The sequence below is a fragment of the Aquarana catesbeiana genome, linkage group LG05 (assembly GCF_042186555.1).
Source record: "Aquarana catesbeiana isolate 2022-GZ linkage group LG05, ASM4218655v1, whole genome shotgun sequence".
Lineage (NCBI taxonomy): Eukaryota > Metazoa > Chordata > Amphibia > Anura > Ranidae > Aquarana > Aquarana catesbeiana.
The window spans coordinates 170,069,396-170,089,901 of NC_133328.1; the positions used below are offsets into that span (position 1 = coordinate 170,069,396).

Below are 20,506 nucleotides of genomic sequence, written 5' to 3' on the forward strand. Positions count from 1 at the left end.
GTGCATGTCATAGCACAAACCAAGCCATGAAGCCCAAGGAATTGTCTTTTTACCTCCAAGACAGGATTTTATCGAGGCACGGATCTGGGGAAGGGTACAAAAAAAATGTCTGCAGCATTAAAGGTCCCAATGAGCACAGTAGCAGCTACCATGCGTAAATGGAAGTTTGGAACCACCATAACTCTTCCTAGAACGGGCCACCTGGCCAAACTGAGTGATCGGGAAAAAGGGCCTTAGTCAGGGAGGTGAACAAGACCCTGATGGTCACTCTGACAGAGCTCCAGCATTTCTCAGTGGAGAGAGGAGAACCTTTCAGAAGAACAACCATTTCTGCAGCACTCCACCAATCTGGCCTGTATGGTAGAGTGGCCAAACGGAAGACACTTCTAAGTAAAAGGCACACGATAGCCTGCCTGGAGTTTGCCAAAAAGGAATCTGGAGGAAACCAGGCACCGCTCATTATTTGGCAAATACCATCCCTACAGTGAAGCATGGTGGTGACAGGATCATGCTGTGGGGATGTTGTTCAGCAGCAGGAACTAGGAGACTAGTTAGGATTGAGGGAAAGATGAATGTAGCAATGTACAGACACATCCTTGATGAAAACCTGCTCCACAGCGCTCTGGGGTGAAAGTTCATCTTCCAACAGGCCAACGACCCTAAACACACAACCAAGATAACAAAATGAGTAGCTAAGGGACAACTCTGTGAATGTCCTTGAGTGGCCCAGCCAGAGCCCAAACTTGAACCCAATTGAACATCTCTGGAGAGATCTGAAAACTGCTGTACATCGATGCTCCCCATCCAACCTGATGGAGAATGAAAGGTCCTACACAGAAAAATGAGAGAAACTGCCCAAAAAATAGGATTTTTATAACAACTTACCTGTAAAATCCTTTTCTTGGCGTGCATCACGGGACACAGAGCAGCATAGTTATAGGCCATCTTCAGGTGATGGACACTGGCACACCCAAGACGGGAAGTTCACTCCCTATATAACCCCTCCCATACTGGGAGCACCTCAGTTTTTGTAGCAAAGCAATATACATATATCCCAAAAGAGGGGAGGGACCTCTGTCTCCCGTGATGTACTCCAAGAAAAGGATTTTACAGGCAAGCTGTTATAAAAATCCTATTTTCTTTATTGTACATCATGGGACACAGAGCAGCATAGTAATTACTATGTGGGACATCCCAGAGCAATGCTATCTGAGGGGGAAGAAGACACAAAAAAATCAGGGCGTCAGACTTGAGGACCTATACAGTCATATGCAAAAGTTTAGGAACCCCTGACAATTTCCATGATTGTCATTTATTAATATTTGGGTGTTTGGATCAGCAATTTCATTTTGATCTATCAAATAACTGAAGGACACAGTAATATTTCAGTAGTGAAATGAGTTTTTTTTGGATTAATAGAAAATGCGCAATATGCATCAAAACGAAATTAGACAGGTGCATAAATTTGGGCACCCTTGTCATTTTGTTGATTTGAATACCTGTAACGACTTAGCACTGATTAATTGGAACACAAAATTGGTTTGGTGAGCTCATTAAGCCTTGAACTTCATAGACAGGTGCATCCAATCATGAGAAAAGGTATTTAAGGTGGCCACTTGCAAGAAGTTGTTCTCTTTGACTCTCCTCTGAAGAGTGGCAACATGGGGGCCTCAAAACAACTCTCAAATGACCTGAAAACAAAGATAGTTCTACATTATGGTTTAAGGGAAGGCTTCAAAAAGTTATCGCAGAGAAATAAGCTGTCAGTGTCCACTGTGAGGAAATGGAAGACCACAGGCACAGTTCTTGTTAAGGTCAGAAGTGGCAGGCCACATAAAATATTGGAAAGGTGAAGGATGGTGAGAACGGTCAAAAACAGCCCACGGACCACTTCCAAAGACCTACAACATCAACTTGCTGCAGATGGTGTCACTGTGCATCCTTCAACAATTCAGCACACTTTGCACAGGGAGAAGCTGTATGGGAGAGTGATGCGAAAGAAGCCTTTTCTGCACACACGCCACAAACGGAGTCGCTTGAGGTATGCAAACGCACATTTGGACAAGCCAGCTTCATTTTGGAATAAGGTGCTGTGGACTGATGAAACAAAGATTGAGTTATTTGGTCATAACAAGAGGCGTTATGCATGGTGGCAAAAGAACACAGCATTCCAAGAAAGACACTTGCTACCCACAGTAAAATTTGGTGGAGGTTTCATCATGCTGTGGGGCTGTGTGGCCAGTGCCGGTACTGGGAATCTTGTTAAAGTTGAGGGCCGCATGGATTCCACTCAATATCAGCAGATTCTTGAGAATAATGTTGAGGAATCAGTCACAAAGTTGAAGTTACGCCGGGGCTGGATATTTCAACAAGACAACGACCCAAAACACTGCTCAAAATCTACTTGGGCAATTATGCAGAGGAACAAGTACAATGTTCTGGAATGGCCATCCCAGTCCCCAGACCTGAATATCATTGAACATCTGTGGGGTGATTTGAAGCGGGCTGTCCATGCTCAGCAACCATGAAACCTAACTGAACTGGAGATGTTTTGTAAGGAGGAATGGTCCAAAATACATTCATCCAGAATCCAGACACTCATTACAGGCTATAGGAAGCGTCTAGAGGCTGTTATTTCTGCTGAAGGAGGCTCTACTAAATATTGATGTGATTTTTCTGTTGGAGTGCCCAAATTTATGCACCTGTCTAATTTCGTTTTGATGCATATTGCACATTTTTTGTTAATCCAATAAACCTCATTTCACTACTGAAATATTACTGGAGTCCTTCAGTTATTTGATAGATCAAAATGAAATTGCTGATCCAAACACCCAAATATTTATAAATGACAATCATGGAAATTGTCAGGGGTTCCTAAACTTTTGCATATGACTACTGCTGCCTGCAGCACACTGAGCCCAAAGGCGGCATGCTCATGCTTTTTCACATCCACCTGATAGAATCTAGTGAAAGTATGGACCGAAGATCGAGTTGCGACCTTGCAAGTCTGAGTCATACAGGCTTTGGTGATGCACTGCCCATGAAGCACTTACTGCTCTGGTAGAGCGTGCTCTAACTCGAAAAGGCGGAATCCTCCTTTTCAAACAATAAGCCTGGATAATAACCTGCCGAATCTACTCAAAAATATAGTAGATTTCAACGCTGCCTGCCCCTTCCTGGGCCCTTCTGGCAGCACAAAGCATCAGTCTTCCGTATTTGAGCAGTTGTTTTCAGATAGACTTTAACCGCTCTCACTACATGGAGAGAGAGTGCATTAATCTTTCTTCAGCAGAACGGAGTTCTGGAAAAAAAATGAAGTTTAGGGGAAACAACTTTGGTTCATATGAAAAACTAGATATTACTTTTACGTAAAAAAAAAAAATGGGTGAGGATGCAGCACCACCTTATCCTTAAGAATGATTAAAGTGGTGTTCCGGCCAATATTATATTTTTTAAATAAAAATACCCTATAATACACAAGCTTAATGTATTCTAGTAAAGTTAGTCTGTAAACTAAGGTCTGTTTTGTTAGTTTATAGCAGTAGTTTTTTTTTTTTTTTTTTTTTTTTATAAACTTGCAGCAGGCCGTGGCCATCTTAAGTGTGGGCATCTGAAGCCAGACTTTATTTCTTCCTGGATCTTATCCTTGAAGATCTCGCACATGCTCAGTGCAGCACAAGCAGTGTAATAGGCTTCAGGTCAGGTTTCCATAGCAACGGCAGTGTCAGAGGAAGTTGCCGCCCCTTCCCAGAAGGCATTGCAAACAGGAAATGATGCGATGGGCCACGGCCAGGGAGGAGGAAGTGAAAAATTAATACAGCAGATATACAGTAGGTGCTGAGTTAAAAATAAAAAACTATCCAATTCGTTTACAGTGCACAGTTTAGTGAGGGATGCTGAAGAGTTGTAAAAGTGGGTGGAACTCCACTTTAAGTAAGGCTTTTTACAAGAAAAAGCTGCCAACTCTGGAACTCTTTTTGCAGAAGTTACCGGAACCAAGAATTTCCCTGTCACATGGATCAAGGGGACATGGCGCAAGGGCTCAAAAAAAAGGCTAAAAAAAAAAAGCTGACTTTGTAAAGCCGACAAACCCACACTCAAATCCTATGGGCACAAGGGTGACCTAACTGGTGGAATTAAACATATTACCCCTTTTATAAAGGCCCGGACCAAAAATGCGAAGCAAGGGGCCGAGATTTGACCCTTGATAGTACTCACGGCTAACTTAATTCATACTCCTAACTGAAGGAAGGCAAGAACGCTACTTATGACATACTTCTGAGGATGCCATCTTTTGGTTTCACACCAAGAAACGTAGGCCTTCCAGACCCTAAATGGTCCTAGAGGCCAGCTACCTTGCATTAATTAGGGCAGTTACTACTGAACCTGCGAACCCCCTACTCCTTAGAAAGTGGGTTTCAATAGCCAAATCATCACATTTAGTGCTTGTAAGGCAGGATAGAACACCACCCCCTGCGAAAGCAGGTCTGGCCGAAATGGAAGAGACCAAGGGTCCCCTTACTGCCATCTTTAAGATTCCTGCATACCAAGATCTACTAGGCCGCTAGAATTACCGGCTTCCATTTCTCCCTTAGCCTGTGTAACAGTCGTGGTAGCAGCTGAACTGGCGGGAACGCATAGATCAGTGAGAACTGATCGCAAGGAGTGATTAAAGCATCCTGCCCATAGTCCAGCAGATCCCTTGTCCTTGAAACAAAGTTGTCCAACCTCTTGTTGAACTTAGATGTTAATAGATGTATGTCCGGGGGTACCCCCTTTCTGGCTTATGGCTAGAAAGACATCAGGATGTACACACCATTCTCCCGGGCACAACTGTTGGTGGCTCAGAAAAATTTGCCTGCCAATTCTCCACCCCTAGTATAAAGATTGCAGATAGGCAAGGAACATGTTCTTCTGCCCAAGAGAACATGGTTCACCTCCCTCTAGGCTGTGTGAGTTTTTGGTGCCCCCTTTTTGGTGATTGAAATAGGCCACTGCTGTGGCATAGTCAGACTGTATCCTGACGGGACCATTCCGCAACCTGATCGTCCAGGCTATTAGAGCCAGACGTACTGCCCGAATCTTCAGGATGTTGATGGGCAAGGACTTTGCAGACTCTGACCATTTCCTTTGAACAATGGTCTCTTCTAGGACTGCTTCCAAGCCCCATAGGCTGGCATCCGATGTTACTATTTTCCTAGTAACCGGAATGAAGGATTTCCCTTCCTGAAAATCCCTGGTTATCAACCACCAACTGAGACTCTGGCGTACCATTGAGGCCAGATTCATTGGATAATCCAAGGCTTAGGCCTTCCAGTTCCGAGCAGACAGAACACTGTATTGCACCAATCTTGAAACTGGACATAGGGACCTGCTTCGAAGGAAGCCAGCATCTTCCCTAGAAACCTCATGCCAAAGCGAATGGAAGAACCCTTCCCTGCCTTGACCACCTGGACCAGCTTCCTTATAGCCTTGATTTTGCCAGGGGCAAAAATAATTCTAACTGATCGCAAGGATGATTTCTCTAGGTTGAGAATCCAGCCCAGGTGTTCCAAATTACTGACTGTACCGGACACCCTTGGTTTAATCATGCCAACGACAGACGACCTGCTGCTGTAGATCAAGGTATGCCATTCCCGCTATACTCTGGCCTCTTAGTCTTGCTAGTACTGGGGCCAGAACTTTTGTAAATACCCAGGGAGCGGTGGCTAACCCGAAGGGCAAGGCCGCAAACTGAAAGTGGCGTGTTCCACTGCAAAAAGCAGAAATTTCTGATGAGCCGGGAAAATTGGCACATATAGATATGCATCTTTGCTGTCTACTGATGCTAAAACTTCTCCTACCAGTAGGGTGGATACGACTGACCGGACTGACTCCATGCGACGGGGGGATGTTTAGGAAGCAATTCAGATCTTTAAGATCTAAAAATAGGTCTGACAGGGGCGTGGCTTGGCGCATGGAATGAGTGGACGTATCTCCCTGGAACTCCCGCACACGTCGGACATTCCGCGGCTCGCATCGCTTCACAAAGCCGGATCAGAGGTCTGTAATGGGGAGGAGGGGTGGCGGAGACTCCCAGCACATCCCAGATTCACAAAAAGAGGAGGAAATCGATAGATTCTTCACCCGTTTAGGGCCGAATCACCGGGGCCCCCCCTCGTCCAAGATGGCGCTGACCCGCTCTTCAGGATCACATCCAGCCTCACAGGGGGCCGCCTCACAGCGCTCCACACCGAGTGTGAGAACCAGGCAACGCACCAGATCCCCAGCAGACTCTGAAAAAGAGTCAATCCGATCAGCTTGCCATTCCCAAGAATCACACAGGTCATTCACTAGCTGGGATATGGAGGCTTACATCAAAGCCCTCCCAAACAAGCATGACTTTGAGGCCTGTGTGCAGAGGTTGGAGCGTTCATATAAACAGGAGATGGCAGAGCTGCGCAGAGATGTTACTAACAGATTGGAGGAAGTAGAGCATAATTTAGAAGAGACTGTCACTGCCTTGCAAACTCATGAAGCCATCCTACATGAGCATACTCTGCAGAAACAGCAATTAATATACCACCGAGATGACCAAGAAAACAGGGCCAGACGTAATAACATACGCATCCGCGGCCTCCCAGAGTCAGTTGAGACCAAGGATCTGGCTCCCGCAGTCATCGCCATTTTCAATGGCCTGATACAGAAAGACAAAGATGCCCCTCTGGAGTTGGATCGGGTGCACAGAGTCCTCACTCTCCCCAGCCTCTCTGACCAAAATGCGAACACTCCTCTCTGAACTTTCCTTGGTGGACGTATGGAGAGTCCTACACCCCACTACTAAGGACTACACATACTACTCCCCCGCACACTCGTCTTATAGCAGACTGGATTACATTTTCATCTCCCAATCATTGCTAGACTACAAACCAGACACCTCCATAGGCCTCACTCTTTGGTCAGATCACGCTCCTATTCACTTGAGCTTAGGGAGGAACCCGACGTGCAAAACTAGAACCTCATGGAGACTGAACGACAATTTGTTATTTGACTCAGTTTGTAACCAGGACATCATACAGACCATCAAACATTTTGTCACCGACCATGCACGTGACGACACAAACCCACTCACGAAATGGGAAGCGCTTAAATGCGCTCTTAGAGGTAAATTCATCCAACATGGCTCTAGACTAGAACGGGAACGCACAGCGGATATTACACGCCTCCTCGCCACCATAGCTGCTCTGGAAGATTCACACAAACAAAATCCTGACACATCCATACAGCTAGAACTGATTAATGCCAGGAAAGATCTCTTGCAAATTTTTGCGGAGCAATCTTTAGTGGCTAGAAGCAAAGAGAGATTCGTCCACTACTCCCAAGCCAATAAATGTGGCAGACACTTAGCAAATTCATTACACCCATGTCAACTAAGGAGCCCTATCCCCTTTATTAACTCCTTTACTAAAGGGAAAATATTGAACAATTCGGCCCTATACAACTTATCTCCACAGACATCACCACCCAAACCCCACTCAGGTACCTCCCCGCAAGACCTTTCTTCATACATTGAAGAAACTGCTCTCCCCACCATCCCATCTTCCAATTTGGAGGATATGGAGTCCACCCTGTCTGATACTGACTTTATACAGGCCATAAAGCACCTTAAAAATGGCAAAAGCCCAGGCCCAGATGGGTTTTCCCCGCGCTTTTATAAAACATTTCCATTACTATTGTCACCCCTTTTAGCAAAAGCTTTTTCTGCTTTAGATGAGAAGATATCCCCTTCTTCAACCCTACTCCAAGCCCAAATTGTAGTTATTCTAAAACCAGGTAAGGACCCTTCATTATGCCCCAACTATAGACCGATATCCCTATTAAATATAGATCTCAAACTGTTCGCCAAGATTCTCGCAAATCACCTCTCACCCTTCCTACCCAAGATCATACATAGAGATCAGGTGGGGTTTGTCCCACGGTGCGATTTTGGAAAGGGTTTCTGTACTACCTTGGTGAAATTCCAGCGTGATTTTGACCCTGTAGAATATGCAAACTACATCCAAGTTGCACTATATAATCATACTGAAAATCAGATAAAAATAATCTAATCGCAGCAGTGTGAACTAGGGGTGCTCATCTATACTGGCCTCACGATTCGATTTGATTAGGATTATCAGGTCCACGATTCACGATGCATCACGATTACTGCGCGCGGTTTTCATCCAAAAAATTTAAGTAGTCAGAAGAACTCCATTTTTTAAATTTTATCTGTTCTTAACACTCCTTGCATGTAGCAAAGTGTAAACAGTGCAGACAACTTAAAGAGGAGCTCCAGACTGTCCCCAAATGACTACAGAAGATGGTCAGAGACTGCAGACATGATACAGGAGATGGTCAGAGACTGCAGACATGATACAGGAGATGGTCAGAGACTGCAGACATGATACAGGAGATGGTCAGAGACTGCAGACATGATACAGGAGATGGTCAGAGACTGCAGACATGGTACAGGAGATGGTCAGAGACTGCAGACATGGTACAGGAGATGGTCAGAGACTGCAGACATGGTACAGGAGATGGTCAGAGACTGCAGACATGGTACAGGAGATGGTCAGAGACTGCAGACATGGTCAGAGACTGCAGACATGGTACAGGAGATGGTCAGAGACTGCAGACATGGTACAGGAGATGATCAGAGACTGCAGACATGGTACAGGAGATGATCACAGAGTGCAGACATGGTACAGGAGATGATCAGAGAGTGCAGACATGGTACAGGAGATGATCAGAGAGTGCAGACATGGTACAGGAGATGATCAGAGACTGCAGATATACTACAGGAGATGGTTAGAGACTGCAGATATACTACAGGAGATGGTCAGAGACTGCAGACATAGTACAGGAGATGGTCAGAGACTGCAGACATACTACAGGAGATTGTCAGAGACTGCAGACATACTACAGGAGATGGTCAGAGACTGCAGACCTGCTGGACATGGTAAGGGAGGTGCCAGACTGTCCTATCCAAGATGAATAATACCCCGCCCCCCTCACCACTAACCTGTCCCCATATAATACTATTACCATAGCGCTCCCCTGCCCAGTGTCACCACAGACCAATTCCCATCCTTCTTCCCCCAACTCTACACAGTGAACATGCAAATAGGGCAATAAATCAAAAAATTGTGTGCAGAGCTTTGTGGTGATAATAAATGCACAAAAAAGTCTTACTTATTCAAAGTAATTCCAGTGCTGAGTGTTCTCTGCTGTGTTCAAATCATTCACCAGAAATCAGGAATAGCACAGCAGAGAACACTCAGCACTGGAATTACTTTGAATAAGTAAGACTTTTTTGTGCATTTATTATCACCACAAAGCTCTGCACACAATTTTTTGATTTATTGCCCTATTTGCATGTTCACTGTGTAGAGGTGGGGGAAGAGCAGAGGTGTCCTCCATGCGGCCCCCTTACCTGGCTTGACATGCCGCGGCTCCACTCTCCTCCTTGGAGCTCCGTGCTCTACAAGCCGGCCGCCGCCACTCTTAGCAGCAGCAGCTCCAGCCACCGGCGCTCCATGTCCCCGCGAACATGAATACAGCGTCGCTCCTCGCAGGGCAGCAGGGGGATGACGTAAGTCAGAGGCAGCATGAAGGAAAAGCCGGCGCGGCTTACTTCCGCGGCTCTCGGCTCCCTTCGGTCGCGGAGGCGGGGCATAACGCGGCGCGAGGATGACGTCATCCTCAATCGATGCCTTAAAGCTATAGCATCGAGCAGCATCGTGGACGGACGGATGCTGAAGCATCGATTCGGCGATTAATTTCAACAGCCCTAGTGTGAACCTAGCCCCAAAGTCTGTCTAACCACTCTACCACCGGAAGGTTTTACCTCCTTCATTACCAGGGCATTTTTTGCTATCCAGCACTGTGCTACTTTAACTGGCAACTGCATGGTCATGCAACACTGTACACAAATGACATTTATAGCATTTTTTTTTTCCCCTCACACAAATAGAGCTTTTTTTGGGTGGTATTTGATCACCACTGAGTTTATATTAACCGATTTAGCCCCGGAAGATTTTACCCCCTTCCTGACCAGAGCACTTTTTTTGCAATTCGGCACTGCATAGTTTAAACTGACAATTGCGCGGCTGTGCGACGTTACACCAAAACAAAATTTACGTCCTTTTTTCCCCACAAATAGAGCTTTCTTTTGGCGGTATTTGATCAGCTCTGTGGTTTGTATTTTTTTGACAAAAAAGAGCAACAATTTTGAAAAAAAAAAAAAAAACAATATTTTTTACTTTTTGCTATAATAAATATCCCCAATTAATATATAAAAAAATGTTTTTTCCTCAGTTTAGGACGATATGTATTCTTCTACATATTTTTGGTAAAAAAAAAAAAACAACAAAAAATCGCAATAAGCATATATTGATTGGTTTGCACAAAGTTATAGCATCTACAAAATAGGGGATAGATTTACGGCATTTTTATTATTATTTTTCTTTATATTAGTAATGGTGGCGATCTGCGATTTTTATTGTGACTGCGACATTATGGCGGATACATTGGACACTTTTGACACTATTTTGGTACCATTGTCATTTATACAGCGATCAGTGCTATAAAAATGCACTGATTACTGTGTAAATGACACTGGCAGGGAAGGGTGTAAACACTAGGGGTTAAACACTAGGGGGGGGGATCAAGGGGATAAGTGTGTCCTAGGGAGTGATTCTAACTATGGAGGGGATGGGCTACCACTGACATGACAGCGATCACTGCTCCAGATGACAGGGAGAAGTAGATTCCTGTCATGTCACCAGGCAGAACAGGGAAATGCCTTGCTTACATAGGCATCTCCCTGTTCTGCCGCTCTGGAACACGATTGCGGGACACCTGCAAACATAGAGTCTGTGGGCCATGCGGGCACGGTCACGCTGTATGCGGCGGCGCGCGTGCCCACTGGCCCCGAAAATTTAAAGGGAACGTACCGGTATGCCCATCGCTGCCATTGTGCCGACATATATCAGCATGCGGCGGTCGGCAAATTGTTAAATAAATGAAAAAAAAAAAACAATATTTAGGTGGGGGATGGACGGACTACTTTCTGTTATAAAAAATGTAACCAATAAAATCAGATTTATTAATAAATTTAGGCCATAATGTATTCTGATACAAACCTTGGTAAAAAAAAAAATCTCAATAAGTATATATTAATTGGTTTGTGTGAAAGTTTCAGCGTCTACAAACTACGGTATATATTTGAAAGCTGATCAATCCTGATGTACTGATGGCCCATCTCATTTCTCCAGGCCCCAAAATGCAAGGACAGCACAAATACCCCCCAAATGACTCCTCTTTTTTACATACTATTCCTAGTTTCAGTACAGCAACATCATATGACTGGTGTGGCGCTGATAAGGTACAGATGACAGTATTAAAACCCCTTCCTGCCGAGTGTACGCAGATGTGCGTACTCGGCTTTCCCGGGTTATACTGGGATAATGCCTGCAGCTGCAGGCATTATCCCGGTACTGTTTTTTAGACCTGGCGATCGGCTATCCAGTTATAGCAACTGATGCGGCTGAAAGACCTCCGATCCCTCCATAAAGAGTACCTGTCACCACCTATTACTGTCACAGGGGATGTTTACATTCCTTGTCACAGGAATAAAAATCATCAAAAAAAAATTTTTTCAAAAAATAAATAAAATAAATAAGAAAAAAAATGTTTAAAGCGCCCCCGTCCCCACGAGCTCGCGCAGCAAATAAAACGCATACAGAAGTCGCACCCGCATATGTAAACGGTGTTCAAATTACACATGCGAGGTATCGCCGCAATCGTCAGAGCGAGAGCAATAATTTTAGCACTTTCTCTGTAACTCTAACCTGGTAACCGTAAAAAAAAAAAAATTTAAAGCATCGCCTATGGAGATTTTTAGGTAGCGTAGTTTGTCGCCCATCCACGAGTGCATGCAATTATAAAGCGTGACATGTTTGGTATCTATTTACTCTGCGTAACATCATCTTTCACATTATACAAAAAAATTGGGGTAACTTTACTGTTTGCTTTCTTTAAAATTCATGAAAGTGTCCCTTTTCCCAAAAAGTTGCGTTTAAAATACCACTGCACAAATACCGTGTGACATAAAATATTGCAGCAATCGCCATTTTATTTTCTAGGTTCTCTGCTAAAAAAAAATATTTAATGTTTGGGGATTTACGGATTTTAACTTGCAAACACCAAATTTCAAAAATAGGCTTAGTCATGAAAGGGTTAAAAAATAAAAAATACATACACATAGCCAGGTACCAGGTAATTGCTTTCGGCCAATCACAGGTCGCAACAGTAAGCAAACTTTTCATGAATGGAAAGCCATTCATGACTTGTTGTTTACCTTGTTATCATATGATCGCTATGACCAATCACAGCGATCGCATGATACCTGGTTATCGGATACTGGTAACAGTGATCACACAGCAGTCCTCGGAGGAGCGTGCTGTGCGCCCTTAACCTGAAAGAGGCTCAGTCACGTGTGTGTGTATATATCTATCACACACATACATACATACATACACACACGACTGAGCCTGCCCGTGTCGCCCGACTGCAATATCTGCATCCAAGTGGTTAAACACAGACGTGTACATCTAATGAGTGGCGACGGATTCCTTATTTGAGGGCTCAGTCCAAAGTTTAAAGCCCAACTCCATCTTTTAGTGAACTTTAAATTGTTTATTTGGACCAAGCTGGTACAAGCAAAACTATGTACTTCACTAACACATTAGGATATTTTATGGGTTTTTTTTGTGCTTTTTGTAGTGTGTACAAAATATTTCATACAAGGTTCACTGATGGCACTGGGCTCACAGAGAATGATGGCTTTATTTTTTTTTTTTTTTTAATGCGCAAAACAGAAATTGTATCCTCTTAGACTCTCTTTTAATGAAATTGAATGGCCCCATTTTGAACGCAGGGAGTAGAAGAAAGAGGGGATTAATAATCCTCTGACCCGTTCTGCTGTGTTTAATTAAGACTTAAGTAATGTTCTGTAAAAATTTAATTTCTGTAAACACTTCATTTCAACACAGCAGCCAACAAAAATGTGAAAAGAAAGTCGCAGCTTCACATTTGGCTGTAAATATAAGCAATAAAGACTGATGTGAAGTGTTTCAGAATAATGTACTTACTGTATAAAAATAAAAAAAATAAACTGCTTACGCAATGGTAAGCCACTCCTACTCAGCTACGTAAATGGTACCCTCAATCTTCTGATCTTTGCTGGCGCTGCCAGAATGACAAAGGCACTCTCTTACATATCTGGTGGCAATGCCCCATGATATCTCAATACTGGACAAAAGTGAAAGAAACCATATGCCACATAACAGAAACCTCACTGAGACTTGATGCGGCCTGTTGCCTACTCCATGTAACCTCTTTTCCACTGCAGCGGTACAGGAACTCACCTACTAAATGCTGCCAAATCTCTTGTGCCGCTGTTTTGGAAATCTACAAGCACACCGTCAATCAGAGACTGGTTATTCAGAATCAAAGATATCTGTGACATGGAGGAGACAATATCACAATCCAACGATTCAATTGAAAGCTACCATAAAACATGGTCGCCATGGTTTGTCTTCAGGTATTCACAACACTATGAGGACTTGAGGGAGGCCACGTATACTTGAACCTCACTTAAATCTTCACTAGTAAATATTCCACCTTAACATATTCTTTTTGAAGTAATTGCCACTACACCGAGAGCTAAGAACCGACCAACGACTGTTTTAACCTTTTTGTAAGTAGATATAGCATATTTTTTCTCGTACCTCTTAAAAACCCAATGCGAATATTGGATGCACAACACTTCTTAAAAACAAGAAATATATTACGTTATCCGAGACATAGAATAAATTGCAGTACTAGAATACAACTACTTTCTTCCTACCTTCTTTATCCCTTCCCCATTTCACCCTCTTCCATCTTTACCTGCTCCTTCCCAACATACCTAAATGTCTTTTTCACTTTCCATTACTACTCTAAAATCTTCTCTATTACCCGAATTTACTTCTATATATAATAAAATGTTCAATTGTTTTTCATTCTAAGTATACATGATCTACTAACTAACGCTAAGATACCACAAACAACATCTCCTGCATGTATACTTATTTGTTTGTTTATTATTTAACATCAATAAACTTGAAATGAAAAAAATAAATAAATAAAAAAAAATAGGCCCTGGTTCAAATGAATGCGATTTCAGATGCGACACGGATTGCACTGAATCACATAACACTGGAAATAAATAACATTGCTTCCTATGGGTCTATGCAAACTGATGTAGTGCAGTTGTGATGAAACTTTGGCAAAAGGGTCATGTACTATTTTGGTGCAATTTGCAGTGCAATTAGGCCCCACAGAATATGCAAACCTCATCAAATATGCAACTAAAGTTACATCAAAGTCTCACTACATATTAGCACTAAAATCAAGTCAAAATCGCATCACAGTAGTGTGAGCCAAGCCTAAGAGTCCTGAACATAAGGATATATATACAGCTATATACGTGTATATTGTGATAATGGGGTTGTGTAGTAAGTTCATGCCAGACCAAGCTGTGTTTGAAGGGTCCGGTAGTCCAATTTTATTAGAACAGGTTACAGTAACAGTAAGGGTCGGTTCACACTGAGGCAGCACGACTTACAGCGCGATTGCCTCAGGCGACCCAGGACACGACTCAGAGGCGACTTGCAAAACGACTTCTGTATAGAAGTCAATGCAAGTCACCCCCAAAGTCGTACAGGAACCTTTTTCTAAGTCGGAGCGACTTGCGTCGCTCAGATTAGAACGGTTCCATTGCAGAGAACGGGAAGCTACTTCTGAGGCGACTAGGTCGCCTGACAAGTCGTCCCAGTGTGAACCGAGGCTAACAGTTCACACAGCAAAAACAGGCAACAAAAAACATCAAGCCACCTGGCTTTCTCGGCTTACTCAGCCTTGGCAACAGCACACTGCTGCATGAGCCCACTCCTGGCCTGTAGACAGGGGTTCTCCTGATCTCTCACTCCTCTGAGACTGACCTCTTTCACACTGGGCCAGTTTTCAGGCACTTTAGAGCTAGAAACAGCCTCTGCAAAGTGCCTGAAAACTGCCTCCAATTCATTCCAGTGTGTCTTTTGACACTGCAGCGAAAAGTCTTGCAAGCAGCATCTTTGGCGCAGGTTGGGAGCGCTGTACTTAGCGCTCCCAAAACGCCATGCTCAGTGGAATAAATGGGCAGGGCCTTAAAAGCGCTTTGCAAGCGATGCAAAACTGGACTTTTTACCCATTTTTGGGGGTAAAAAGCACCCCGCTATCTATCATTGGATGATATCTACCTCCTCCCAGTTTTTAGTTAAAAAACTAAAACGCACTTGTTTAGACTTACATGGAATGGGGATACATTTTTTCCTCCAACTGTAAGTTTGGCACTTCTACCACCAGCCTCTTCTTTTGGCGTATACCTTATCACATGGCAGTCTCGAACCTGAAAAAAAAAAAACACACAAAGATGAGATGTACTTCACTGTTATCAGTAAGTATTGTAGACAAGACACAAAGAAATGTTATTTCACTATAATTACAGCAGTGGCCAAAAGTTTTGAGAATGACACAAACATTAATTTTCACAGTCTGCTGCTTCCGTGTTTTTAGATCTTTTTGTTAGATGTTACTATGGTATACTGAAGTATAATTACAAGCATTTCATAAGAATCAAAAGGCTTTTATTGACAATTACATTAAGTTTACGCAAAGAGTCAATATTTTCAGTGTTGACCCTTCTTTTTCAAGACCTCGGCAATATGTCCTGACATGCTGTCAATCAACTTCTGGGCCACATCCTGACTGGTAGCAGCCTTATGGCAAGGTGCTCCATCATGCTGGAAAAGGCATTGTTCATCACCGAACTGTTCTTGGATGGTTGGGAGAAGTTGCTCTCGGATGAGGTTTTTGTACCATTCTTTATTCATGACTGTGTTTTTAGTTAAAATCGTGAGTGAGTCCACTCCCTTTGCTGAGAAGCAACCCCACACATGAATGGTCTCAGGATGCTTTACTGTTGGCATGACACAGGACTGATGGTAGCGCTCACCTTTTCTTCTCTGGACAAGGTTATTTCTGGATGCCCCAAACAATTGCAAAGGGTATTCATCAGAGAAAATGACATTAACCCAGTCCTCAGCAGTCCAATCCCTGTACCTTTTGCAGAATATCAGTCTGTCCCTGATGTTTTTCCTGGAGAGAAGTGGCATCTTTGCTGCCCTTCTTGACATCAGGCCATCCTCCAAAAGTCTTTGCCTCACTGTGCGTTCAGATGCACTCACACCTGCCTGCTGTCATTCCTGAGCAAGCTCTGCCCTGGTGGTGACCTGATCCTGCAGCTGAATCAACTGTAGGAGACGGTCCTGGCACTTGCTGGACTTTCTTGGGCACCCTGAAGCCTTCTTCACAACAACTAAATCTCTCTCCTTGAAGTTCTTGATAATCCGATAAATGGTTGATTTGGGTGTAATCTTAGTAGCCGCAATATCCTTGCCTGTGAATCCATTTTTGTGCAAAGCAATGATGACTGCATGTGTTTCCTTGCAGGTAACCATGGTTAACAGAGGAAGAACAATGATTTTAAGCTCCACCCTCCATTTAAAGCTTCCAGTCTGTTATTCTAACTTAATCAGCATTACAGAGTTATTTCCAACCTTGTCCTTGTCAACACTGACACCTGTATTAACGAGAGCATCACTGACACAATGTCAGCTGGTCCTTTTGTGGCAGGGCTAAAATGCAGTGGAAATGTTTTTTTCTTGGGATTGGGTTAATTTTCATGGCAAAGAGGGGCTTTGCAATTACCGTATTTATCGGCGTATAACACGCACTTTTTCCCCCTTAAAATCAGGGGAAAATCGTGGGTGCGTGTTATACGCCGTACCCGCTAATTGTGATCTATCGGCGGCGATCGCCGCCGACATTCACATAGCGTGTAGTTTTAAATATGGCGCCGCGGAGTTCAGAGGGACTCGGCGGAGCTGAACGAGCGCCGCCGAAATCACAGTGACTGGGCGGAGCCGAGATACACAGTTGAGTGTTCTCGGCTCTTTCCGGAGCCGCTCACAGTCACGCCCAGTCCCGCCATTGGACCTGTGTTATGTCTATCATAGGGCAGGACTGGGCGGGACTGTGAGCGGCGCCGGAAAGAGCTGAGTACACTCGACTATGTGTATCTCGGCGGCGTTCGTTCAGCTCCACCGAGTCCCTCCGAACTCCGCGGCGCCATATTTAAAACTACATGCTATGTGTATGTCGGCGGCAATCTGTCCAAGCATGGACACTGGGGGCAAGGCTGCACTGACCACTGGGGCAAGGCTGCACTGACAAGGCTGCACTGGGGCAAAGCTGCACTGACAAGACTGCACTGGGGCAAGGCTGCACTGACACTGAAAAGGCTGCAATGACACTAACAAGGCTGCAGATGGGCATTTTAATGTAAGTTTTTTTTTCCTTAAACTTCCCTCCTAAAAGTTTTTTTCCTTAAAATTCTCTCCTAAACTTGGGGTGCGTGTTATACGCCGGCGCGTGTTATACACCGATAAATACGGTAATTGCAATTCATTTGACCATTCTTCATAACATTCTGGAGTATATGCATATTGACATCATAAAAACTGAGGCAGCAAACTTTGCAAAAATGTATATTTGTATAATTTTCAAAACTTTTGGCCACGGCTGTAAATATTGTCTCTAGATCTAGGTAAACCTTTCTGGTCTGGTTAAAACCTTTTCATTTGCACAATCCACCAGTCCTCCCTTACCCAAGAGCATTTCTACCCATTACTCAAATCCTTTTTTTATCGCCCCCCCCCATCTCTTTTTCATCCCCTATCTCACACATTATTTGCCCAATACCTAAGATCCCCAACATTGTACTTGGAAAATACATCTCAGAGTTACTGTATCCCCCCCAACTCTACAGTTATGCAGATGCTACTCCTTGGTACACATTTTATCTCCCTCACATCTATAATCCAAACATTCCAGAGTTTTACCTAAGGCACAACAATATGGACAAATGGATTTTGAAAGTACTAGCGTATCTGTATTATCCTTTAAAAAAAAGATTCTTAACTCTTTGTATGACTGATATGCATACAATGTCCATGAGTACTGTGCTTGCACTGTACAATGCTCTGAGGCGTCATTAAAAAAAGAGCTTACAAAAAAAAAAAAAAAAAAAAAAAAAAAAACAATAATAATGTTGGCACTTCTCCTTGCCAGAAAAGAAAAAAATGGCACATTACTTTTTTTATTTAAAGGTTATATAGTCATACAAGGGCCAAGACATACATGCAGTTTTAAATCTCAGGTACCGATGTCAAACATATGCTAGTATAGGCAATATACAGCTCATTATTTGTAAGAAGTCCAAACAATTACTTTTTACTTAATTACTTGCAAACAATCCAATTATTACTTGCAACAATATGCAAAAGCAGAACTATGCTTCAAAATGATAAAAAAAATGCACTGTATTAATGTACTATGCATCTTCTGCAATAAAACCTTCTTACCTGCCTGTACACAATCTTCTTTAGACTGTACATTGAGCTGCACAAGTTCAAGATGACCCATGGGAGCGGGGGATGTGTATTGTTCTATTTTTAAAGGACTATCATCCAAGTTAAAATGAGCACTTGTAAAGTTCTTGGAAAATCTTAGTAATTGCACTAATTTTTTTAAAAAATGAATCGTACCTGCACATCACACTGGTAATATCTGAATGCTGAGGTTATGGTAGTACCACAGTCTGAGTGAGGATTGCTAGTTATCTCACTTTCTATAATCTTCAGTAATTGGTCTGCCTTGTTTGACCTTGCCTGCAGTAGTCCAACTGTGCCAGCAGAAAAGCAATCGCGAGGAAAGAAATGATCCTTTAACCACTTCCGGACCGCCCATTGTCGTTTTACGTGATGACTTTGAAGGAGGATATCGTTGTTATGGCAGCAGCTAGCTGCCATAACCCCAGTATCCTCCTTTTCAGCGAGAAGTCCGCTACAAGATAAAAGTGGTCCCTGCGGCGGATTCGCCGCGAGATCACTTTTATCGGCGGCGGGAGAGGGCTCCGCCCCACTTACCAGAGCCGTCGGCAGCGGCGGAGGCGATCGCGTCTGTCCCCTTACTGGGTATGGAGACGAGTGAGGGGAAGATGGCCCCCACCCTTCTCCGTATCACTGCAGGGCGGAAGCGACGTCAAAACGTCCCTTCCACCCATAGCTCTTAAAGGGACATTTTTTTTTTTAAATGACAAATTTTTTTTTTTTTTACATTTTAATGTATATATAAGATTGGAGGTCTTTTTGACCCCAGATATCATATTTAAGAGGTCCTGTCATGCTTTTTTCTATTACAAGGGATGTTTACATTCCTTGTAATAGGAATAAAAGTGACACAATTTTTTTTTTAAAAAAACAGTGAAAAAAATGTAAAAAAAAAAGGTAAAATAAGAAAAAAAAAAGTTTTAAATGCACCCAGTCCAGACGAGCTCGCATGCAGAAGCGAACGCATATGTAACTAGTGCCCGCATATGAAAACGGTGTTCAAACCACACATGTGAGGTATCACCGCGATCGGTAGAGCGAAAGCAATAATTCTAGCCCTAGACCTCCTCTGTAACTTAAAACATGCAACCTGTAGAATTTTTTTAAACGTCACCTATGGAGATTTTTAAGGGTAAAAGTTTGTTGCCATTTCACGAGCGGGCGCAATTTTGAAGCGTGACATGTTGGGTATCAATTTACTCAGCGTAACATTATCTTTTACAGTATAAAAAAAAATTGGGCTAACTTTACTGTTGTCTTTTTTTTTAATTCAAAAAAGTGTATTTTTTCCAAAAAAAAAAGTGCGCTTGTAAGACCGCTGCGCAAATACGGTGTGATAGAAAGTATTGTAACGACCGCCATTTTATTCTCTAGGGTTTTAGAGAAAAAAAATGTATAATGTTTGTGGTTCTAAGTAATTTTCTACCAAAAAAAAAAAAAAAAACAGTTTTTAAACAAAAAATCTCAGAAAGAGGCTCGGTCTTTTAAGTGGTTAAAAGAGGTTTTACTGTAATATTCCACGATAAAGTGTATGTATAGCCCAAAATGTTTTATTCAGTTTTGGATAAAGTAGGGAAGAGTTAAACGTTTATTTTTTGCCTTCTGTGTCCTACTACGGAGATCTCCCTTAATTTCCTTTCCTGAAGGTGCACAGAAAATGAAGGGGATCTCTCCAATGGGAACACAATTCTTATCTTAAGAAGTTGTCACAGGAACACCCACCCCCCCCTCCCACCCATTTGAAGATTTTCCTTAACCACTTCCATACTGCCGAACATCATATGACGTCCTCGGCTTTCAGTGGAGATATCTGAATGATGCCTGCAGCTACAGGCATCATCCAGATATCGTTTTTTTACAGCTGGCGATTCTGAGAGCAATAAGAACAATCA

The 20,506-nt window shown here is 43.1% G+C and overlaps 1 protein-coding gene across 3 annotated transcripts in view; it reads right to left on the minus strand.

Annotated features, from left to right (window-relative positions):
• Positions 1–20,506, minus strand: part of MRPL3 (mitochondrial ribosomal protein L3) — a 197,071-nt gene that overhangs the window by 125,161 nt on the left and 51,404 nt on the right. For all 3 annotated transcript variants that reach the window (XM_073630340.1, XM_073630341.1, XM_073630342.1), the window contains exon 4: positions 15,413–15,511. In XM_073630340.1, coding sequence (XP_073486441.1) covers positions 15,413–15,511 — 99 coding nt within the window. The remainder of the gene's footprint in view (positions 1–15,412; positions 15,512–20,506) is intronic.